Here is a 25,623-nt window from a genome sequence, read left to right as displayed (position 1 = left end):
AAGGCAGAAGACAGAGGCTAGTGGTGGAGGGTTGCTTTTCAGACTAGAGGCCTCTGACCAGTGGAGTGCCACAAAGATCGGTGCTGCAAATTGGCAATTCTGCTTAAAGCAGCTAAAAGCTGCATTCCTGAATTAACCATAGTGTGCCTTAACAAAGATTAGCAGGCAATGCTTCCCTTATTTAGTCTAGTTATTTCTATGCTATAAGATATTACTAGCCATCCTAACTGACTTTGCAAGTGCAGGTGCAAAGAATAGTTTCGCAAGATAGGGATGCTTGAATGTGGAAGTAAAGTTGGTTCCCAGGAAATATCGTTGGGCTACGTTGTTGATTTATGTCATTTATATAAATGATTTGGATGTGAACATAGGAGGTATGGTTAGTAAGTTTGCAGATGTCACCAAAATTGGAGGTGTAGTGGACAATGAAGAAGGTTACCTCAGATTACAATGGGATCTTGATCAGATGAGCCAGTGGGCCAAGGAGTTGCAAATAGAATTTAATTTAGATAAATGTGAGGTTCTGCATTTTGAGGAAGCAAATCGGGGCAAGACTTACACACTTAATGGTCAGGTCCTGGGGAGTGTTACTGAACAAAGAGACCTTGAAGACCCAGGTTCATAGCACCTTGAAAGTGGAGTCACAGGTAGACAGGATAGTGAAGAAGGCGTTTGGTATGCTTTCCTTCATTGGTCAGAGTATTGAGTACAAGAGTTGGGACGTCATGTTGCTGTTGTGCAGGACATTGGTTAGGCCACTGTTGGAATATTGTGTGCAATTCTGGTCTCCCTGCCAAAGGAATGATGTTGTGAAACGTGAAAGGGTTCAGAAAAGATTGACAAGGATGTTGCTGGGGTTGGAGGGGTTTGAGCTCTAGGGAGAAACTAGGTAGGTTGGAGCTATTTTCCCTGGAGTGTTGGAGGCTGAGGGGTGACCTTATACGGGTTTATGAAATCATGAGAGGCATGGATAGGGTAAATAGGCAAGGTCTTGGGGTGGGAGAAGTCCAGAGCTAGAGGGCATAGCTTCAGAATGAAAGGGGAAAGATTTACAAGGGACCTAAGGGACAGCTTGTTTTTAGCAAAGGATGTTGCATGTATGGAATGAGCTGCCAGAGGAAGTGGTAGAGGCTGGTGCAATTATAACATTTAACAGGTATCTGGGTGGTGACATGAATAGGAAGGGCTTAAAGGGATATGGGCCAAATGCTGGCAAATGGGACTAGATTTATTTAGGATTACTGCTCAGCATGGCCGAGTAGGACTGAAGAGTCTGTTTCCATGCAGCGTATCTCTGGATTCTAACTGAGGAGTGACTGTTCTTGTCAAGTTTGTATTCAGTCACCTAGTTATCAATCTTAGGTACTAAAATAGATTAGGTACAAAAATGGAGAAATAGAGAAAAGAGTTAAATGTTCTACATTACAGTCGTTCATAGAATAAATTAGGAACAGTCTTTCTATAGTCTGCAGTCTCTCCATGCTAGGAGCTTTCCACACATAATCTTGCTCTCCCCTGCGCTGGGCTGACCTCAACAGGGCTCGCAGGCCTTGACTGCCATCTGTGATAGGCCTACTGCATCAGGCCCCAGCCTGCTGACCCCCAGCCCGCTGGCTGTCCCGCTCCACCCTGACTGCCATCTGTGATAGGTACTGCATCAGGCCTGACCTGCTGACCTTCAGCCACCCTGCTGCAGGCCCCCAGCTCGCTGGCTGTCTCGCTGTGGCCTGGCCCACCGACTGCTGGCCGCCCTGCTCCGCTTAGGACTGGCTGACCACCCCACTCCATGCCCACATCTGCTGCAACACTTTGCGCCATCATTCCTGCTCTCTCCATAGTGTGAGTTATTTTTAAAAAAGACTGTAAGATTGAAAAAAAAGAGAAGAATGAGAAAAGGAAATGAAAGGGCCGCAGAGGGAAAGGGCGAGCTGTGGTCTGAGCCTGGATGCTGCCTACTCCACTGTTGCTATCTTAACAGGCATTAGCAGGCTTTACTGAATGTGACTGTAAAATGATAGTACATAGACTATAACTGTATACAAAGGATAGTAGGAGAGGACAGTAGGGGAGGGGATTGCCGAGTGGTATTATCACTAAACTGTTAATCCAGAGACTCAGATAATGTTCTGGGGACCCAGGTTCAAATCCTGCCAGAACAGATGTTGGAATTTGAATTCAACAAAAATCTGGAACTAAGAGTCTAATGATGATCACAAAACCAATTTCAATTGTTGGAAAATCCCATCTGGTTCACTAATGTCCTGCAGAGAAGTAAACTACCATCTTTACCTGGTTGAGCCTACATGTGACTCCAGACGCACACCGATGTAGTTGACTCTTAATGAGGGATTGGTAATTAGTGCTAACCTAGCCAGCCGTGCCTACATCCTGTGAATGAATTTTCTGATTTATTACAGATTCTGTACAGGTCGCTCTGCTATAACACATGTTTTGTTAATACAAATTCACTGTAATGCGATTGACGAATTGGAGGGGGACACTGTTTCTAAAGCGTGAACTTTTAAAGCATGTGTTGGCAATAATGCGATTACATCACCAACACTTTGTGCACTGTTTCTAAAGCATGGTTTTTCTGTTAATGCGGGGTTGCACAAGAATGCAACTATTGCTTAATGTAAGGATGACCTATACTCAGTTCCATATGATTTGGTATCACCATGACATAGTTCCTTATCCAATACTCAGCAGCTAATTTCAAGGTAAAAGTACAATTAACCCTTTACTCCACATTTTCCTCTAAGTTTGTTCTTCTCACAAATTGTTAATCTCATGAATTATTTATGGTTTTCAGCCAACTTTTACTTTCCGCTCCAAGTCTCTTTCACCTGAGGCATCAATCTCCGACAGTGCTCTTTGCTCTCTTATATGCCTTTGGAACATATTGACTCACATAGCTTTTCATTGTAAGGTGAACACATTGGAGTTGGATGGCAGCTTCTAACAGCAACTGGCCCTTAGGCTGCGATGTCTGAAGATTTTTGAAGATGTTTCTGAAAAAACTTGATAAAGGAGACTCAATAAGTTTTTAGTTTACTTAGGTTTTCACAAGGCTATTGGTAAAGTCCTCCCGAGGTGACTGGTTAGAAAATTAAAGCACATGGGATAGAAGGTTGTCGACTATCTTGGATCAATGATTGGCTAATAGCCAGAAAGCAGAGAGTAGGAATATATATTGGCAGGCTGAGAATAACGGGTATCGCAAGGATAGGTGCTTGTTCCCAGTTGTTCACAATATACATCTATGCTTTTGAGATGGGGACCAAATGTAATATTTCCACTTAATGCAAAGCTAAGTGAGATTGTGTTTTGTAAGGAAGATGTAAAGTGGCTTCAGGAGGTTTTGGACAGACTCGGAAAATGGGTAAGTATATGGTCTATGGAATATAATGTGGAAAAATGTAAAGTTATCCAATTTTATGGGGGAAACAGATGTGCAGAGTATTTCTTAAATGTTAAGAGGTTGGAAAGTGTAGATGCCACAAAGGGACCCTAGGTGTCCTTGTCAATATGTCAGTAAAGGGTAAAGTGCAGCAAGCTATTAGAAAGGAAGGCTAATAAAATGTTAGTGTCATTACGATAAGATTTGAGTATTGGAATCATGAGTGTACATGTTCTTGAAGTGTCAAGTATAAGACCTTGGTTAGACCACACCTGAAATACTGTATATGGTTTTAAGCACCTTGTCTTGGGAACGTTGTTATGTAACAAAGGCTCACCAAACTTGTTTCTAGGATGGCAGGATTGTACAATGAAGAGACATTGGGAAAACTGGGCCTGTATTCTTTAGAGTTTCGAAGAATGAGAGGTGACCTCATTGAAAGGATTGGGCAGGGTAGAAGGAGGTAAGATGTTTTCCCTGGTTGCGGAGTCAAAAACCAAGGGCACACTTGTAAAAATAAAGGAGATGGCACTCAGGTTCAAATGAGGAGAAATTGTTTCACTCAGGGGATTGTGTGAAACTTTGGAATTCTCTACTGCAGAATGTTGTGTGGCTCTGTCTTTTAGCATGTTTAAGGTTGGGTTTAATACAGTATCCTTGGTTATGGGGCATTAGAAGGCATTGAAGTGTTTGATCAGCCATGATCATATGGAATGACGGGGCAGGGTCGATGGGCTGAATAGCCTGCTCTTGAATGGATGTTCCTATTGAATCTGGTCGATGAAAAGAAAAAGAAAGAACATTCTGAAATCAATTCTGGATATAAGTAAATGAGGATTTTCCTTGCACTTCTAGTGTAGGAACTTAGCTTTCTTCAGCTAATGGCATTGCCCTCACATTGGCTTCAGTTCGAGGCCATGTAAGACACACAAGAAGATGTCTGCACTTCCAGCTGAAAGGATTTCACCAATTGAATAAGCTCTAGACTAGAATCTGTAGGAAATTCCTGCTTATGCTCTGGTACAGACTTGAGGGGAAATGGGACAATTGTAGAACATTCAAAATACATTAGCTGCATAGCAGTCTTCATCTCGGCCAAGTGATTGAAATAGCTTGCTGATAAGTGTCCTGCTCTCCACCATTTATTTCTGATTCCTCCTGCAAAAGATGGTAATCATTATGTAGTTGATCTCTATGATTAATGAGAGCTTGCTTTTGTGTGATAGTGTTCTGCAAATTTAAACCAAGATTCCTCTTCTCTCAAGGGTTCTTCAAATGTAGGCTCATTACTCAAGTTATAGCAGCATGTTTTTCTCCGTTACTAATTCACATTGATGATCAAGCTCTGAAACGCTGAGAAAAAGAAAGACTTTTGTAATGACTATTAGGGTGTAGCACTGGCCTTCAATTCAGGTGCTCTTTATAGCTAGCCCCTGGCTCTGAGAGTCTGGCGCTGCTTATCAGTGCATAGTAAGATCAGGTCTGTGCTCAGATGAATGAACATTAACAGGTTTATAAAAAGAGGATAGTAAGAAAGGACATCGCTGACACTCAATAGTTTCAATAACGTTTCCATGTGACCTGATGTCATAATGACAATCTCCTTCTGCAGTGTTTAGAATGAAGGTATAGCTTTTTTCATTCACTTGGGAGGCATTGGCATTGCTGGCTGGACCAGCACTTATTGCCTGTCCTCGTTGCCCTTGAGAAGATGGTGGTTAGCAGCTTTCTTGAACTGTTGCAGTTCATCTACTCTCGGTAGATTCATGATGCCATTAGGAACGGAATGACCCAGCAGCAATGAACGAACGGGGATTTATTTCCAAGTCAGGATGGGGAACTTGCAGGTGGCGGTCTCCCCATGGATGTGCTGCTGTTTCTCTTCTAGTTGAAAGTGGTCATGAGTTTGGAAGGTGCTGTCTGAGGTTCTTTGATGAATTTGATTAACCCTTTATTCCCCAATATTTGCTCTACAAAATCCACTTCAAAAGCAATTAGCTTTGTAATATATTGATTATCTGTTGATGGCATTGGAATATTTAGTGATTTACTGCAGAATTCAGCAGACAGCAAAGAGTAATTTAAAAACAGAACAGCATCTTCCAGTTTAAAAACAGGATGCTTTCACCTGCAAGATTGCAGTGAGTTGAGCCAACAAAATACCCATGTGAAATTACTTCCAGGTATGCTTTCTGGGGGTATGATTGACAGGGAAACTAGCTAATCATCAAGATATCAGTTAGAAATTATGATGTTACTAAGTACAAGAAGGCTTGAGGATTTAGGGGCATCTGTGTATATGCAAGTTTATCCTCTCTCTGTCCCACTTTCTTTTCTCCTCTCTCTAATTTAAACTGGGAATGAGTTACTAAGTAATTTTCATAAGGTGAAACTTGGAATACATGAATTGGATGATTGATTGAGGTCAATTTCTTCACATTACAATGTTCCACCAACAGAATTCTGTTGTATCTCCGTGAGATTTTAGGATGATTAAAGAAATTGCTAAGTTTGTAGGCGTAAGGTATGCTGTAATTTAAAGCACAATGCATTGCACTGTTTTGCCAAATATGAAGCCAGTTTATACTAGCTTCTGTTATTGGGAATTATCTTTTTCCAGTTCCATCTGTGTTGAATGTATGACGTAAGAGAACTGAATATGGTGCCTTTCTTAAGGGAGTAGTGAGAGTTATGCCCTTTGTGGTAAAGTGCACTGATGCTCAAGTCCTCCTACCCTCAGCATCACCACAAAATTAAGGATCTAATCAAAAGCATATAAAGTCCCTGATTTATTGTTTTGATGGAATCATGTTAACAGAAAACACTGACCAGGTTCCAGTTCTTAACAAGAATGATTGTTTATTACAAATTCGTAACTTCTAATCACCAGTAAACAACTATGAACTATCAAAATATAGGTCTACTAATTAAACCCTTTTTAAAACCCCTACACACACATACAAATGAACAAAATAACTCTGGTTTTATTGGTAGAGGGAAATGACAGTTCAATAGCACCAATCTGCAGGGTTCGCAGGGATGATGCTTGGACTTTTTGTTCTTTATTCTTTTTTCTTTGGGTTCCATCTCTTATTCACAGGAAGCATGGGTGATTGGTATACAAAATGTCTCCTATTTATTGGTTAAGGGCACCACCTTAGAGCAACTATTCTGAGAAAATAACAAGCTTGCTTCAGGTATTTTTACCAGCGAGAGGGAGAGACACAGCCTGACCTTGCAGAAAATCAAAGGCTTCTGACTGTGCATTTGTCACACCCAGAAGCTGTACAGCTATCCAGGAACCAATCAGAGAGTTATTATCTGACTGACTTTTAGCATTTACACCTAGTCCCAGTTGCACAAACTAATCAGCTACTTGTTGTCAGTAAATCCACACTGACCCTACTCACCCAGGTGCTGGGCCGATTTTAAAATTTCATTCACAGGATGTGGTGTCACTGGCTAGGCCAGCATTTATTTGTCCATCCCTAATTGCCCAGAGCACAGTTAAGAATCAATTCTGGTGTAACATGCAGACTAGACTAGGTAAGGATGGCAGAGTTCCTTGCCTGAAGGGCATTAGTGAGCTAGATGGGTTTCTCCTGACACTGTGAGCTGTTACGTGGTCATCTTAGTTTCAGATTTTTAATTGAATTCAGTTCCACCATCTGCCACGATAGGACTTGAACCAGAGTGCCCAGATCATTACCAGGATCTCTATCAATAGTCTTGTGATAATATCACAAGGCCATTGCTTCCTTTATTCACATCTTTTTCCACACATATAAAGTCCCTTAAAGAATGCAGCAATGTAAAGACCACACAGCGTTTCAGTAACTTGTTTTAAAAAGCACAGTAATTCCTTCCACAATCCTTTGTCTTAAAACAGTTCTTCTCCACAAAATAAAATGATATGTGCTTCAATTGCGATGTAGGTATTGTTCAGTAAGGGCTTTAATACCCTGGAACAACCTTTTGACGATGTCAAGGTGTTGATTCTCACCGGGCATAAATAGAACAGTGTGGTCAGAGCCGAGAGAGAAATAGATGTGGCAAATGGTCTTTGAATAATATATTGGTAAGATCAGAGCCTTGTATGTCTGTGTTGTAATGTTTAGTTTCAATATGTAATACAGTGTTATAAAGAAGCCCAAGCCTGAATACAGTTCTCCTCGATCAGTTTGCCTTGAATCCAAACATGTAGTATGGGCATAAAACCACACCATGAAAGAGACATGGACAGCCAAGTAGAAGGACATTGTAGATTACAGGCTGTCCTTTCTCTCTCTCTCTCTCTCTCTCTCTCTCTCTCTCTCTCCTTCCTCCCCCCCCCACCCCCAAAAGGACACAATTTGATCAGCTTCCAACGTCTATATTTTAAAGTTATTCTGATGTTGATTCTACCCCAACCCCTCAATCACCTCTGACGTCACTCCTTTGTAAACGTTGGAAAGATTTAATAAATACAATCTTTTCATTTCACAGGTAGTACTTGGAATGGACAGAAGCTCTGGAAGATAAGCTAATGTGCTGCTCCATTGACTTGCTGTGTACAGAAAATGTCCAGACTGATGTTAGGGAAGACTTTGGAAAGAATATGCAAAGCGGTACTCTTGTTGTGTCTTGTGCACTTTCTTATAATGACCATCTTCTACTTGGACATCTACACCCAAAGGTTTGACATCTTCAGCCGCTTTAATACTAGGAATTTCTCCAAGGTGCATCAATACTTTAACATCTCAAAGCCCAATGGGACCTCACTTACATTCCTGGGGAACGAAGATCACTTTGTGTCGAGCAGGAAGTTGGACCATAACCTTACAGTCACGAAGAAGCCTTTACCCATGTGCCCTGATGTCCCACCGGGGTTAGGTAGGCTGCTCACTTCAACTTCTCATTTTAAAAAAAATTGTTGTGGGTTCATTGATTAAAATGCATTGTGGTTAAAGATTTCAAAGTGCTACAGTTTGGAATTGGTAGCCTTTTTGTGTCGTTACTATTGAGATTTCATGCCAACGATCTGTGCTTGCTGTTCAAATCGTATCTTTCTTAGGGCAATCTTTAATACCAATGCAGAGTTGATCAGATTATAGCTTTCCATTGTTTCCTTGCTTTATCAGCCTGTTAGGAAGATACATCCATCATTCCAGTTACATTGCTGGCCAGCACGAATAATTGCACTCAATGTATTTCTACAATTCTAGCACACGTTGGTCACACATAAAAATATAGTGGAAGATCAGTTTACCTGGTTGAGCAGAATTATTTAAAGGGTGTTTCAAAATTTACATATTCAGGCTACTATAAAAGACATGATTACTAAATGTCAAAGACGAGAAACTAGAGTGACACTCAAATCTATTTGTATCATAGCGAGATCTTTGTATAAAGATGTTTGCTTTTAATTTGGTACAGTTGGAATGAAGTTTACCATTTAAAAATGTTATTGCTAATGCAAAACCTTGTTTTTGGGTCATGTGAAAATACAAACAGAGAATAGGACGCAATTCAATCTCTTGAGTTTGCTCCATCATTTAATAAGATCGCTGCAGATCTGATTATACCCTCAAATCCACATTTCCCCGATACCTGTTTACCTTTCACCATCTGTTTACTAAAAATTTATGCATTTTTGCCTTAAACGTACGTATTCAACAGTTGTTTCCATAAAGTTTTTCAGCAAGTCTCATAAATCTGTGAGGAACAAAATCCACCTTATCTCTGTCTCAAGTCGGTGACTTGTTATTTTTTGACTGTGAACCATAGTTCCAGATCCTTCCATAAGAGGAAACATCTTTTATGTACATCTCCCCAGTCAAGACCCCTCAGGATCTAATATGTTTCAATCAAGTCTCCTCTTACTTATATAAACTTCCGGATATAAACTTAGCCTGTTCAATCTTTCCTTGTAAATCAACCTGCCTTTATATTAGTCTGGCAAACCTTTTCTGAACTTCTTCCAGTGCATGTACAAACTTCCTAAATGTGGTGACCAGTACTCCATACAGTATACCAGATGTGGTTTCACCAGTTACGCCACAATAACATCACATGAAGCATAATATTTCTGCTTTTGTATTCAGCTCTCACTGTAATAAATGTTAACACTTATTAGTTTTGCTAATTGCTTCTATTTTTTGGGAGGCTATTGGATTTTATGAATATACCACATAGGATTTCTGGCTGGTAATCCAGAATCCCAAGTCTGTGTCATGGGTTATGGGTTCTTATCCCACTATGGAAAATGGTGTAATGAAAATGGAGAACAGGGTTTGATTTCTGAAGTAGTTTAATTTGATGTTGAGTCCTGAAAGCTGTAAAATGAATTGGAAACTGAAATGCTTTTCCTCTAGAGTGTGTAAATCTATGTTGCGAGCACTGCAGTAGAGATAAGATTAAAATGTTAGTATGAGAGTACAATGTTGTATTAAAATGGTGAGCAACTGGCAGGTCAGAGTCATTCTTATGTACGGAGTGGAAATGTTCACTGGTCACCTAGTCTATGTTTGACCTTACCAGTGTATGGGAGTCTGCAGGTGAGCAGTAAATATAGTCACTCAGTTTGAAAGGAGTGCAAGTAAAACGTTGCTTCATCTGAAAGGTGTGCTTACAGCCTTGAACAGTGAGGAAGGAGGATATAAAAAGGCAAGTGTTAAAACCTGCAGCAGATACGTGGGAACACTGTTGCTTACAAGCTCCTGACTTGGAAATATATCACTGTTTCCTCACTGTAACTGGGTCAAAATCCCGGAAATCCCTCCTGAGCAGCATTGTGGGAGCACATACAGCAAAGGACTGCAGCAGTTCAAGAAGGCTGCTCACTACCTCCCTCTGCGAGATAATTAATGATGGGCAATAAATGCAGGCTGCTGCTTATGAGCCCCACATCCTCTGAATGAATAAAATTAATGTTTTTTAACACCAGGCTGTCCTGTTTTTACATGCTAAGTAAGAGTGAACCTTTTCTCTGACATTCAGTAAAACCTGTGTGGTCCAGATTATCTGTTCCATTGGCACAACTATAGCGCTGTGAAGTGGCACAAAAACAAAGATGAAACTCTGGAACATGTGACTTGCACAACTCAGTTATGCCACTCTCTGTATTTTGGGGAGACTTCTTGTACTATTCTACCATTAGAATTTGACTTAGAGACTTTCCTATGTCTAGCTGAGCATAAGGGAAATCAAGCATATTCTTCTGCCTTCTTCTGTGGATAGTTTTACCTGGAACAGGTCAGCAGGCCATTGCCAGATTCTGGTCCATGGAAACATTTGTCATAGCACTGAAGACTTCTGCTTCAGAACTAGCGGTGCCCAGAGTCGAGCTATTCCAGTAATGCTTCAACACTGCACAGGATAATGTAGAAATTGCCCTGTCATATCCCAGACGACAAAAGCTGGGCAAATTCAACCTGACCAATTACCACTCCATGAGTCTGCTCTTGATCATCATCAGAGTGGTGGAAAGTATTGGCCGTGGTGTAAGAGGCTCGAGGCTCGACCCAATAATATTCTGTTCCTAGATCCTCGGTTTGGAGTACAAAGAAAGATGCTGTGGTTCTTGGAAGTTGATTGCCTCAATTTCAGGTAGCACTGCCGCAGTTGCTCAGGTTAGCTGTTTTGTCGATGATCTTTCCTCCATTGTAAGGTCAGGAGTGACAGCGTGCACTGATATTTGCACAATGTTCAGTACAATTCACATCTCCTCAGATCCATTAAGCAATGAATATCCATTTGCAACAAAGCCTGGACAGCAACCGGGAACATAAACAGAAATTGCTGGAAGGTCTGGCAGCATCTGTGGAGAGAAAGCAGAGTTAAAGTTTTGGGTCCAGTGACCCTTCAGAATGCAACCAGGTTTGGGCTGATAACTGGCATGTATCATTTGTGCTATACAGTGCCAGGAAATGGCTATCTCCAACCAGAGAGAGGATAGTCATCTCTCCGTCACATTGTACAGCATTCTCATCACAGACCTCACCCGTATGTGTGTTGGGGACTGCATGCTAAAGAGTTTGTTCCCCAACCGGAAACTATAGATGAACCAGAAGATCCACTTCCCATGAAAACCATGTCTGAGGCTTTCACTTTGGGTGACCATGGCCTTTACGGGAAATTGAGATGTGATCTTCACAAAGCCATCAGGGACATCAAGAGACAATACCAGACTAAACTAGGGTCCCAGACTACCCAAACGAAGACATGTTGACAGTGGCAAGGCTTACACAATAATGGGCTACAAAGTGAATCACTGACAACAATGCATCCCAACCTGATGAGCTGAATGCATTCTGTCTATTTTGAACAGAAGGCCAGTGAAATGATATCACCTGCCCTAACAGCCTTGGGTGCACCTGTACCCACAGGCCTCTCTGCAGATGTTAGCTCAGCCTTCTTGAGAGTGAGCCCATGGAAAGCCACTGGCCCACATGGTGTCCTGGCTGTGTACCCAGATCCTGTGCAGACCAGCTGGCAGAAGTATTTGCAGACATCTTTAACCTCTTCTGCTTCAGGAAGACCGCTATCATCCCAGTGCCATAGAATAATCAGGCAATGTGCCTGAATGACGACCTCCCAGTGGCTCTGACATCCATCACTGTGAAGTGCTTTGAGAGGTTAGTTATGACACACATCAACTTCATCCTTCCAGATTGCCCTGATCCACTACAATTTGCTAATCATCACAATAGGTCCGTGGCAGAAGCTATCTCTCTGGCCCTATATTCATCCCTGGAACATCTGAATGAGAAGGTCACCCACGTCATATTGCTATTTAATCACTTTAGCAGGCCCTTCAACATCAGCATTCACCTCCAAACTCTGAGACCGAGGAGTCTACTCCCCCCTTGACTTCCTGACCCACAGACTGCAATCAGTAAATATAGGTGACAACACCTCTTCCACAATAATCCTCAACACCAGTGCCCGCTATTATCAGAGTTATGAATGGACCTCTTATATATTAGAGTTGTTCTTTCTCTGAACCTTCTCTGTAGCTGTAACACTATATTCTGCCTTCTGTTCTATTGCCCTGACGTAATTGTGTAAGGTATGATTTGTCTGGTTAGCAAACAAAACGATACTTTTCACTGTATCTCACTACATGTGACAATAATAAGTCAAGTCAAAATCAAAGGCACACATCACCCTCAATTGAAATGACATTACTGTTCCTTTACTGTCACTAGATCAAAATCCTGGAAATTGGTTCCAAACAGGTTCTGTCTGCACCACGTGTGGATTCTACTGCAATTCTAAGATTTGGCTTACCACCACTTTCTCAAGGGGAATAAAGGATCGGCAACAAATGCTGGCCTAGTCCATATTCTGTGACAGGATATCAAAAGCTATGTTTTTCTTTTTTAATAAACCAATTTTGACCTTGTGGTTGGAATTCTATTCTCGCCTGAATTAAAGGTTTTAATTAAATAAAATATAATGGCGAGCTCTTGAAAATTCACTCCTATCTGCTGTTTTCTGCTTGGTCAAAGGGTGCTGAAGAGAGGTAAGGAGAATTGCAGCCACTAGAGGTGATGTCGGCTCAAAGCTGTATTCTACACCATGCTCCAGAAGTGGGGATGCCAGTGTTGGACTGGCTGGACAAAATCAGAAGTCACAAGACACCAGGTTATAGTCCAACAGGTTCATTTAAAATCTCAAGCTTTCAGAGCACTGCTCCTTCATCAGGTGAAGTGGACAGACACAGAATATATAGGGGGAGAGATAATGGCAAGGTAATTCCACATGATTAAGAATGTCAACAGATAAATACAAGTTGTGAGTAGAGTGTTGACAGGCGGAATAGCAAGTAAAAGGATGACTTACGGACTGATGAATTAAAACAGAGAGATAATAATAAATAATAAAGTAAAAATGGTGCTAGACACAAACCAGTTGGCTGAAATAAAATGAATAGGTATCAGACTCGACTTTTGATAGACTCTCATCATGTGACTTTGCAGAGACTTGTTATTCAGCCTGTCGACACTCTACTCACACGCATGGTATTTATCTGTTGACGTTCTTAATCACCTAGAATTATCTTGCCATTATCTCTCCACCTATATATTCTGTGCCTGTACACCTTTTCTTCACCTGACAAAGAGGCTGTGCTCTGAAAGCTTGTGATTTTAAATAAACCCATTGGACTATAACCTCTGTCTTGTGACTTAGCTCCAGAAGCGAATAAAAGGACATTTCCATGCGAAAAGCTAAACGTTACTGGAGAGCAAGAATAGAACACTATTGAAACACTTCAGCTGGGCAACAAAGGATTGTTTGTAAGTGAGAAATGTCCTTGTGTAAGTCACAGGACAGTGGCTATGCATATCATTCCATTCCCAGAAGTCTATGGATGTTGCTCTTGCTTCTCTGATGTGGTGAGGTAGTTAAAATTATTATTAGGTTGAATCATTATGTGCTAAGTTGTTGAATTGGCACTGGTAGCTCGAGTCATCTCTTTTTATTTATCCACTGCATCTCTCCTTAGGATTCTCCTTTTCTGTAAGATTCTCAAATCCATCTAGCGACTCAGAATCTCCAAAACCCGAAACCTCAGCATGCATGATTTGGGAAGTTCCGTGCTCTGCAACTGCCCTCTCTAATACTGAACAACATTAGCTGCCTGCTAAACAACGTTTGATGTCGTGCCCTCCTCAGTTTTAATCTTGCGGTAACTTACTATTTTCTTTCTAATTCAGATGTATTTGCTGTGGCTAGAGCTCAAACACACTATTCATGATAAGTTGACCTGGAAGAGTCAACAGGCTGAGTGCGAGTGTCATTGAGTGAGTGGAAGTCCAGTCTGCCACACTTGGTGACAGCTATGATTAAGCAGAACATCCAGTCTGCCTGAAACGTGATTTATTTATCTTGACAGCGGATTTATTTTTAGAACTTGACTGGCTGTATTAATATTTATAGTTGGCAGCTGCTTTTAAATTCAGCTTTCCCATTGAAATGTAATTTGCATGGAGCCTTTCCACAATATTGTTCCAGCCATGTGATAACTCAATAACACTTAAGGCACTGTTGAGATTCAGCTTTCCATAGCAGAAATGAGCAGCTTTGTTTCTGCAGTGAAGTTTAATGTGGAACAGTGATCTTATGGCAGGGTGAATTGAAATTGATGAGCGAGTTGACTTCCAACTAGGATAATCCTGGTTGCTAAGCTAATTATGCCGTAGCAAATAGGTTCTAGTGAATGATATGGTGATGTGATTTGTCTGCTCAACTTTTACGATTTAAAATCACAAGCTTTTGGAGCACCACTACCTCATCAGGTCAGCTGCCTGGAGACAGTGAAAAGATTTCAAGGAAGCAAGTGGCAAATGAGTTTAGGCTTTAGGTCATTGAGCTGTAAAGAAAGACAAATGAGCTTGTATTTGCTCATTGGAAAAAAGATTAAGCTAGCGGTGGTGGTGATGTGTGAGCAACTGTTTTAAATTTTGATGATAATCTGGCGATGAATGCAGACAGGCATGTTGAGCAAGAACATAAACCATAAATTGGGATACAGCCATTTGACCCACTGAGTCAGTATCATCCAAAAAATCACTGCCATGGACTTTTCAATTTATTTAATCACCTCATTCACATCGATAAATGCAGGTGCATTTTCCATTAAGATAAATTTTCTTGACTGCTTAAAGAAATTGAGATGAAGATCACTTTAATGTTATAATCTACATTATTCAGCTCCAACAGGTAGTATTTCGCAGGTAACAACATCTCCATGGTTTGAGCAAATGTTTTCTGCACACACATGTGACTTTCCAGCAGCCTATAATAAGTTGTGCCAGCTACTTACAGGTTGCCCCTTTTTGAAATACTGGGCTTGTGCAGCAACATCAAACAACGGGAAGGTGCCACACAAAACAGTGTAAAGGTTAGAAAGGCTGAACTGTGCAAAATAATTTCGAGGGGCAATGGTCCCAATAGCACACCTACCATAAAATGCAGTCTCAACCATTCAACCAACTTCTGCTCCCTCAGGTGCGTTTCTACCAAACTACAGATCATATGATATCACCCCCAGGACCTCTGATAGTTGATATTATTCATGTTGTGCATGATTCCTTCACCTTAAATTTTGTCCACACACCTGCAATTCTGTTACCATTGTTTCATTCCTAAGAAAAAAGCCTCTGAACCCTCTGTCCTTGCAAACTGTAGTCCCACCTCTAACCTTTCTCTCCTGTCCAAAGTTCTTGAAGATGCTGCCCCTCACAAATCCAGGTCCATCTCTCTGTGTGAATCCCTCTGATCAGGTTTGTACTGTTGTCACAGTTGTTCCGAAAGTTACAACAGGCATCCCACGTGATTGTGACCATGGCAAACTATGTCTCCCAGAGTCCTCATCCTTTTCTGAAGCCTTCACCATAATCGCTAACACTGTTTGGCTGCAGTGCTGTTCCTCTGTGGTCTGGCTGGCTGGCTGGTTTGGGGTGCATTTGCCCAGATCCATTCTCATCTATCCATGGTGCCAAGGGGTCTGAGTAGTCTGGCAGTCATTTTAGAGATGTCTTTGATGCTGATTTCTCAGCAACAAACCCAAACAAGCAGATAAAACCCGTCCAGAAACCCTAGCCACTCTCCCCTACATCAAAGACATCTCGGAAATGACTGCCAGACTACTCGGACCCTTGGCGTCATGGTAGCCCACAAACCTACCAACACACTAAAATAGCAGCTAATAAACTTGAAAGACCCTATGCAGACAACAAGCCAAACTAATGTCATTTACAAAATACCTTGCAAGAACTGTAACAAACACTACATTGGACAAACAGGCAGAAAACTAGCCACCAGGATACATGAACATCAACTAGCCACAAAAAGACATGACCCTCTCTCACTAGTATCCTTACGTACAGATGAGGAAGGACACCACTTCGACTGGGACAACATATCCATCCTAGGACAAGCCAAACAGAGACACAAACAAGAACTCCTAGAAGCATGGCATTCCAACCGAAACTCTATCAACAAATACATTGACTTGGATCCCATTTACCACCTCCTGAGAAAAAGAATGGGAAATGACATTGCCACAGGAAATAACGTTGCCAACCCAAGGAAACCCAAATACATAAAGAGAAAGCGGACTATACCACCAGTGCTTCGTCCTGAGGCTCACTGAAGATGTTATCTAGTATGGTGATGAAACATCTGAAAAATGAACCTTCCAGCTCAGCGAGCAAACCTACATTTATAGGTAAACTTCTATTCACCAAAAATATTAAGGGATATGGGCCAAAGGCAGGAATACAGAGTTAGGCCACAGATCAACCATGATCTCATTGAATAGTGGGACAGGCTTGAGGGGCTGATGGTCTACTCCTGTTCCCATGTTCCTATGTTTGCATTGTTGAGGAATGCATGAAATCTGGGTTTGATGTACTCTGTAGGGTGTTTAACCACAGTTTGTCTGTAAACTCATACTAGCTTCATGGATTCCTGAATGTTAAGTGCATAGGTTTCTGTATATTCTAGATTATTTTGCTTTTTTAATCTTGGATAGTAAAGTTTTTTTTTAACACAAGCTTTAGAATCTTGTGGCTTTATTCTCTTAAAAAAATAACCATGATTTCAAACTTCATCTGTTTTAAACAAAATGTTAATTGGTCCGAACCAGAATGTAATGTACATTTGGCAGTCTTGTCTCGGATCATGAACACTCTTCCGCCCATTTACTGACTCACACTAAGTCCCATTCCGACATCACCCATTTGCTCGCTGACCTGTATTGGCTCCCAGTATGGCAATGAGGCAACTTTAAAATTACCCTCCTTGTTTCAAAATTTCTCTGTAGCCTTTCCTCTGTGAATCTCCCTCCAGCCCTGCAACTCACGAAGATCTCTGTGTCCATTCAATTCTTGCTTCTTGAGCATTTTGTTTTAAAATTACTTCATGATTGGCAGCAGTGCCATCAAATGTCTTGGCTCTGAAATTTCCCCCGAAACTCACTGTCTCTCTTTACCCCAGTCAAATTGTGAACTATAATCTGATTGGAGATTCTAAAAGTAAGGATTATGTATTTTTCATTTTATTTGATTTTGAAAAACCTATACTCCTGCCTTTTAAAATTTGAATGTTTTTCCATTATTTACTGTGATGTGATGTATGGACATGATAATGTCTTTCCTTTAAAGAATTCTGTGAAAAAATAAATCAGTTGTATTGTTACATCCTCAGTTGTCATGAATACAATAGTGAGATACATAAACAGAGAATGAGAAAGTCTCCATTCAGACATGATTACTTTCTGCTAGACTTCAGGAGATGATAGTTGTCAGTTCTAAATCTAATGAGGTGCATGGAGAGGATGAATAACTAAATCATCATGGGGGAATGAGACTGCTTTAGTCAGTGATTATAAATATATGTTAGATTTTTATTTTCTCGTATGCTGTCTTATTAATAGATCAGTATCCTGTACAATTTAGTAATTTCATAATGAATCAGTTTTTGAGCACATTATTAATCTTTTCTTCCTTAATGATGTATGAAACTTGAAGCTTGCTCTTTCTCCTCACTTGGAATGAATTTCCAGGCACTGTACAGACTTCTCTAAATAGGTCAACTCTTAACCTGTACTTTCAGTAGTTACAGGGCCTCTGTGTTATAATGGGAAGGAAGCAAGACTGGGGTCCTCCCCAGTTTTGGTTCCTCAATTATTCCACTATAATTAACAAATGTACCAAATCCTGCCAAAGAGCAGGCCCTAACACTAGGAGGACCTCTCTGACTGGAGTATCTTGGAGCAGACATTGGTGTGAGTTAATTTTCAAACCAAGTAGGAGCTTCAGTCGAGGGCCGAAGGGCCTGTACTGCACTGTAATGTTCAGTCATTGGTTAGGAATGCTACAAACCAGGTTAAGGCCATCAGCTATCCTTGCAGTTCTGCATCTGTTGATAGACTGCTTCCATTGCAAATCCCCAGGATAGAGGCCATTGAGGCCTGGGACCGGCATTGCTCTGGTGTGCAGCATCAGGTGGACCCCTGGCTCAAGGATGGACGATCTATTAATAAGACGGCATACGAGAAAATAATTCAGGTTGCTGTGTAGATTTCCAAGGTAATGGCACACTCAAAACACAATGATAGGGAGAACTGTCTGACTAATTTATTAGAGCTTTTGAGGAAGTCTCAACCAGAGTGGATAGAGGGGGACCAGTAGATGTGTTGTATTTGGATTTCCAGAAGGTCTTAAAACAAGATACCTCACAAAAGGTGAAGTCAAATGAAAGAACCCATGGGTATTGGAGATGTATTATATATTGGCATAGATAGAGAATTGGCTCATGGGCAGGAAACAGTGAATGGTGATAAGAGGTTCCTTTTTCAGCTGGCAACCTGTGACCAGTGAAGGTTGACAGGGATCAATGCTGGTAAATGACTTGGAGGGAGGAAGTGAATGGACTGTAGCCAATTTTGCAGACAATACAAAAGTAGATGGAAAGGCAGGTTGCGAGAAGGAACAAAGATTTTCGTAGATTACGTAAGTGGGCAAAAAATTGACAAACTGAGTATAATGTGGGAAAATGTGAAATTGGTCACTTTGGAAGGAAAACAAAAGAACCAAATATTATTTAAATGGAGAAAAAACTGAAGCAAGCTACAACATAAAGCAACTTGAGGTTACTTGTACATGAAACACAAAGCTAGCACAGAGAAACGGCAGGTAATTAAGACAAGTGAAATGTTGGCCCTTACTTCAGTAGGATTGGCATATAAGTGAAGGGAAGTCCTAGAAGTCTATGGTTCTGTAGAAGGATTACTTGACCCGAAACAATAACTCTGATTTCTGTCCACAGATGCTGCCGGACTTGCTAAGTTTTGTCAGCAACTCCTGTTTTTTTAAATCTCAATGCAACGATACAAGCTGCTGGTGAGACCACACCCAGGGTACTGTAAGAAGTTTTGGTGCCCTTATTTAATGAAATATCATTTCATCGGAGGCAATTCGGAGAATGTTCACAAGGATGATCCTTAATATGGAGGGATTGTCTTATGAGCAAAGGCTAAACAGATTGGGGGCCTACTCACTGTAGTTTAGAGGAATGAGAGGTGAGCTCATGGAAACACATAGAATACAGAGTGAGCAGGAAAAGGATGTGCCCCCTCTCCCCGACCCCTACATGGGAGAGTCTACGACCAGAGGATACAGTCTTGACAAAGAGGCAGCAATTTAAGACTGAGATGAGGACTTTTTTCTCTTAGAAATTCTCTCTCCAGAGAGCTGTGGGAGCAGAGTCCTCGTATATTTAAGGCTGAAATGGATAGTTTGGAGAATCAAGAGTTATGGAGCAAATGCGGGAAAGTGGATATGAGGAATATCGGAATAGCCACGATTCTGGTGAATTGCAGATCAAGCTGAAGGGGCCAAATGGCCTACTTCTGTTCCTATTTCTTGTGGTCTTATGGTTTTTTACACTGAAAGGCAGGTGAAAAGAAAGTTAAATACTTCTCATGGCATGCCTGGGTGCAAAGTGCACTCTTCCTTTTCTACACCCAGCCCCTCTGCAGATCATGGCTGACCTGAGTAAGCCCTGTCAATCAAAGCTCGCAATGCTGATTATTCCATCCCCTGATTTAAATTTGCTGTGACATCCACATCTCTAGCCTCATCATGTGGTTTTCTGCCTCTGCTGTACCTTCCCTGCATACCTATAAAATAGGAAATTGTTGTCTACATAGCATTCCTACAATGCAGATAGAGGCCATTCAGCCCATCAAGTCTGCACTAACCGTTTTAAAGAAGTTCCCACCCCCATAACCCCACAATCACCAGTGCTAAACCACCTAGCCTGCAAAACCCTGGATACAACGGCGCAATAGTCAGTCCACCTAACTTGCACCTCTTTGGGCTGTGTGAAGAAACCGGAGCACCTGGGAAAAAACCCACACAAACACGTGGGGAACAAGGAAACGCCACATAGACAGTCACCTAAGGCTGGAATCGAACCTGGGTTCCTTGCGCTGTGAGGCAGCAGTGCAAACCACTGTGCCACCCAATAAGAGGACGTTCATTTCTTATATGTTCATTTATTTTTCCTTTTTTCTGTTTAATTAATGCTCTAAAGATCTTGAGCATCTCAATTGCCTTGTGCCCACTTATTTTCTCAGTTTTCCAAAATTGGCTATGACTCTCTCTTCCTGTGGTACGTATGAAGATCCTTGATTTTTTTTCCACAGTCTGGTCTCTAGCCAATCTAATACCTAACATCTCTGATTATGGCGAGATGATTACATTGTGGTCATGTCAATATATGATTCAATATAATGCTCTGGGGTGATGGGTTCAAGTTCCACCAATGCACCTGGTCGAATTCAAATAATAAAATTTTGAATATAATAGTAGTTTCTAATAGTAGTCATCCATTATCATTTAAAACAAACTATCTGGTTAGCTTTAAATGTCCTTGAGGGAAGGTCATCTGCCATTTTTACCTGGTCTGACCTACAGATGATTCCAGACTAGATAATGAGGCTGATTCTTAGCTATTCTCTGAATTGGGTTAGGTAGGAAGCCACTCGGTTCAAGGGCAATTAGGCCTATGTGGCAAATGATAGCCTTGTTGGTGATGCCCACATTGTGTGAAAGAATTGAAAAAAAAATGTAGGGCTCTCGTACTCAGATTTTCGAAACTGATTTATAAAATATACCTACTATGGAATTAGAAATCGTGGATTTCTTTGAAATTAGCATTGTTGTCATAAAATAATGATAATCTACTGAAAATCACTTGCGAGAGACGTGCAGCTGATTGTAGCTAAGTGGCTGTTTGCTGTCCCAGCCAAAATATTAAATCTCTGTGAAGCTCGGGGGGATTGCAACTGAAATGAGAATTGTAAAACAATATTTGATGATCAAGTAAATTTCAAAATCTTATGTGAAAATGCTTTAATCATCTTAATTATTTGGTAACGTTGTAGTACAGTTTGTCAAACACCATGTGGATGATCTCACTAGTAAAGTATTAAAAACTTGTCAAGCACTTCAATTTTAATATAGCTCGGAGATTGAAAGAACATTCAATGCCAGTTGATCTTGTAACTACTGCTCAGACCCTGCCAATCAGCTCAGCAGCGTCCGTGAAGTAGCTTGAGTTCACCTCTGTTAGTTCTGAAGTAGCCTCTGATATTTGTCACCACGTCTGTGAAAGTTTGCTTCACATAGCTGGTCCACCATTTTGTTGGTATTCCTTCAGTTTCCTTTTCCATCTACTTCTGTGTTTGGGGCCAATTCTAGTCTTTCTGTTCCTCAAAACAAAAGTTTCAGTGTCCCGTCTTGTCCAAAGTTTTATTTCTTCAGTGTACTATGTCAGTATACCTCTAAAAGATGTAGTTATGATATTGTCACAGTTATAGGTTATAGCATGTACAGTAAATCCTCTCTCAGCGAAATCATAAATTATGAATTTGCCTATCCATGCCAAAAAGTAAGTAGCAACAAAAATGAACATTCAAGGGCAAAACTCACATCTCTGTGATATTTCTAACCATTGTAAGTTATTTTTAATGAGCTGTACAATCGTGAATTTCATCATTTGCCAGGGTTCTCAGGAACGGAACCCTTGTGGATACTGAGGAATGACTGTAACATGAAGGTATAAAAATTTGTCCTTTCTCTTATCCCAGGGTCACTTGAAGTGTGACACACCATGGGAGCATGTTGCTCTGTTGTAATCTTCTAGTTTAATGTTATTTAAACGCCTATGTGTGTGAAGAATATGATATTTGTATATAATGTTAAGTTGAAATGAATTTCTGTTGGATTATTCAATACCATAATGACTCCGACCTTAAATTATCATATGTTGCGGGAGATAAAGTAAGCATTACTGCATAAAGTAGAATACCCTGCTGAAGGCAAGCTAACATTATGCTGGCATTTGTGGGATATGATGTGATTTTGTCTCCCACAAGGTATTTTGCCTAATACAATAATGCTTACATTATCTTCCTTAATGTAAGAAAATGGGTATGCCGATTGACGTTTTAAGGAAATTAACTGAAATGCTACATTCATATGTTCATAGTTATCTCAGCTACTATTAATTTATTAGATTACAACAGAGAACAACATGCTTCTAGAAATGTGTCCTACTTCAAATGATCGCAGGAAAGATTGAGTATGAGACCTTTATACCCTCAAGTCACATATTTTAAAACTGTTATGTTATCATGAACATATCTTTTAAATATGTCCTAAACCAATGAGTTATAACATGTCTTTCCTTCCAAAGATGAAAATTTAATCCAAATAGACAAGCAAAACAGAATTTACAAGACCAACATTTCAAACTTCAAAGTAAACTCATTGGAGGTTTGACGACTCATGCTGGTCTGGAGTGGCACATGTTGTCTGCTGCCCTTATTTGCCAACTTGGCAGTAAGGTTGCTGATACTCAAAATCACTGCTCAGTCATTAACATCAGAGTGTCCTTTCTAAGTCTGTTCAGGCATGGTGTGCCATGCTGGGTCTGAGCTTGCTTCTCTTCCTTTTCAAAGTAGCAGTATTATCAGTAATAACTTCATATGGCCTGCACTGCTTACATATTTTAGAAACAATTGCTGGTGTCCAAGCATTTGTATTTGTATTTCTAACTCCATTTTGGATTTGTATTTGTATTTCTGCCCAATGCGTAGTTTTGGTAGTTCTCTACTGCTTACTCATCAGAAATCTCTTTCATTCTCCTCTATCTTTGAAAGTGGTGATGGTTGTGGGATTAATGTTTGCCAGGATACAAGGAAGTTAGCTAGAAAATTGGGTCATGACATATTTCCTCATTGGAACAGATAGGCTACGTTCTGGTGTTTGGTACAGGCAGTCTGAAAAGTGAAAATGTGGCATTGCAATAATGTGTTGGTTCATTAAACATAAATCTCCAATGTTTAACAACTGAAACAATATTAAAACTCTAGATCAGAACATGAATTGATCCATTATTAACCTTCTCAAAATGCAATCTTTACAGAAGAACCACTGATATTTCTTTGGAATTATGATATTGAAGAAAGCACGTTCTAAGAGATTTTCATAAGCTTTTTATTTGAATGTTTTGTGCCCCATTACTTATAATGGGATTCATGAATATACTGCCACACAGAGGAATTTAATTCTGTTTGTCTGATGGAAATGGAATGGATGGACAGTTAAAAAGCTGTTGGTAATTTGCTCACTGAATTCTGACCAACTTTGCACCAAATGTGCATTTAACTTGAGCGGGTTGCAAAGGTATACACTGTCTGCTTTAAATGCACACATTCTGTGCCTGATGGTGTCCTTAAGATTAGATTAGATTAGATTATTTACAGTGTGGAAACAGCCCTTCAGCCCAACAAGTCCACACCGACCATCCGAAGAGCGACCCACTCCCCTACACTTACCCCTTCACCTAACACTACGGGCAATTTAGCATGGCCAGTTCACCTAACCTGCACATTTTTGGATTGTGTGAGGAAACCAGAGCACCTGGAGGAAACCCACGCAGACACAGGGAGAATGTGCAAACTCCACACAGACAGTTCCCTGAGGCAGGAATTGAACCCGGGTCTCTGGCGCTGAGAGGCAGCAGTGCTAACTACTTGTGTCACCATGCCGCCCAAAGCTCAGCTTTGAAATATTTTCTGGGATTTTGCATTAGTAATGACTGTACAGTGGTTTCTCTTTTTTTGTGTGTGTGAGCTTGACAACCATTTCTAGTATGCTGCAGTCAGTGATTCCCTAGCCTACTTCAAGGTGAAAACCTTGCAGAAGGAAATCAATTAGGAATCTCTGGATTAGCATGATCTTCAAGTTTTGAATGCTAAATTCACTTTGTAAAACCCTTAGAAAATTTAAGCCTTGTTGTATGGGGTGTAACTGGATTTTTAATGGTGTATTAAATTGTAATAATTTAGGAAAACCTCTTTGGTTCTGAAAGACTGATATTTTATTGGTGGAATAACACATTGCTCAATTACGTGAAAACAAATTGCAGTGATTTACAAAAAAGTTTATTTATTTCAGCTCAGTTCCATTTGTATTCGCCAAATTTGATTTTGTTTTCTGCAATGTGATAAATTCTGCTCAGTACTTCCTGGTTTATTGTCTGAGTGAGTTCTTCACAATGAATGGCTACTAAGCCTGCATGTTGACAGCACTGTTACTTGGCACCAGAGACCCATGTAATTGGCGAGAGAATGATGTTCACCTCAAGAAAGGCAAGGTCCATGCTATATCTTGGTGGGTGGCTTTCTGCTGATTGTAAATATCAGGGCTGTGATTTTTGATATAGCATAAAGTATCAGACAGTCACAGCTCTCCACTGTTACAACAGACACTAAAGCTCAGCATTACACAATCCCTCTGGTTCCTATACCAAAAATACATTATACATTCTGATATTCCCCCTCTGCATTGTAATTTGCAGCTCACTCATCACTTCCAGATCAAAGTAGCAAATATGTTTGAAGGACAGGTGGAAAGTCCATTAATACCAGACATCAGACTGCAATGAATGGCACACATTGTAGATAGGAAATCTAGAAAGTGTTAAATTTGAAAATGAGACATTTAACCCCTTGGGAGTTAGCTTACAACCACTGTATTTTCAGAACCATTCTGCAACCATTGCTGTCATAATTCATCTTGTGGCTGTAATTATGAAGTTGCAGTTTATTCTACTGATTTGCTGAGTAATTTGATGTTAGAGAGCAATGTACTTATCTTTTGTTACCTACTTTTCTATATTATAGAATAGTTCTACTATTCAAAATGAGGTTGGGACTGGACATTGTATGCTCTACCTTCTGTTTTAACACCATGAATGGCAATGTTCATGTCATCTAAAATGTAGTCCATAGACCAGCTGCTGCTGGAGTGTAAGTTATCATCTCCATAACTGGCGAAGGTTTTAGGGGTGTACCTGCCATTAATGTTTTCAGTCAGTGCAGTTGGAATCTACTGTGCAGAAAGCAAACATTCTTCTGTGAGCTAGTTTATGTGATCACCCCCTTGGGCTCCATGGATTAAGCCATTGGTGTTTCATTCATCTTCTCTGAGCCCAGCACCCAAAATTTCAAATATCTTGTGTACGTCTTTCATTTTGAGTGAAAGGAAAAAAAAATCACTTACTTGATATCTGTTAAAATTTTCGCATTATCGAGTAATTAAAGTACAAGGATGTAAAGGAGTCTTCTTGGAGTATCTGTAAATCAATGTTTGGATGTT

General features: G+C 40.5%; 1 protein-coding gene across 3 annotated transcripts in view; it reads left to right on the top strand.

Annotated features, from left to right (window-relative positions):
- The window catches only part of b4galt2 (UDP-Gal:betaGlcNAc beta 1,4- galactosyltransferase, polypeptide 2), a 486,872-nt gene that overhangs the window by 68,244 nt on the left and 393,005 nt on the right, over nt 1–25,623 (top strand). For 2 of the 3 annotated variants that reach the window (XM_072574425.1, XM_072574426.1), the window contains exon 2: nt 7,886–8,272. The exons of the other annotated variant lie outside the window; for it this stretch is intronic. In XM_072574425.1, coding sequence (XP_072430526.1) covers nt 7,960–8,272 — 313 coding nt within the window. In that variant the 5' untranslated portion in view covers nt 7,886–7,959. The remainder of the gene's footprint in view (nt 1–7,885; nt 8,273–25,623) is intronic. 3 annotated transcript variants of the gene reach the window in all.

Source organism: Chiloscyllium punctatum, chromosome 7 (genome assembly GCF_047496795.1).
Source record: "Chiloscyllium punctatum isolate Juve2018m chromosome 7, sChiPun1.3, whole genome shotgun sequence".
In the NCBI taxonomy this organism is placed as follows: Eukaryota; Metazoa; Chordata; class Chondrichthyes; order Orectolobiformes; family Hemiscylliidae; genus Chiloscyllium; species Chiloscyllium punctatum.
This window is presented reverse-complemented; position numbering and strand designations above follow the sequence as displayed.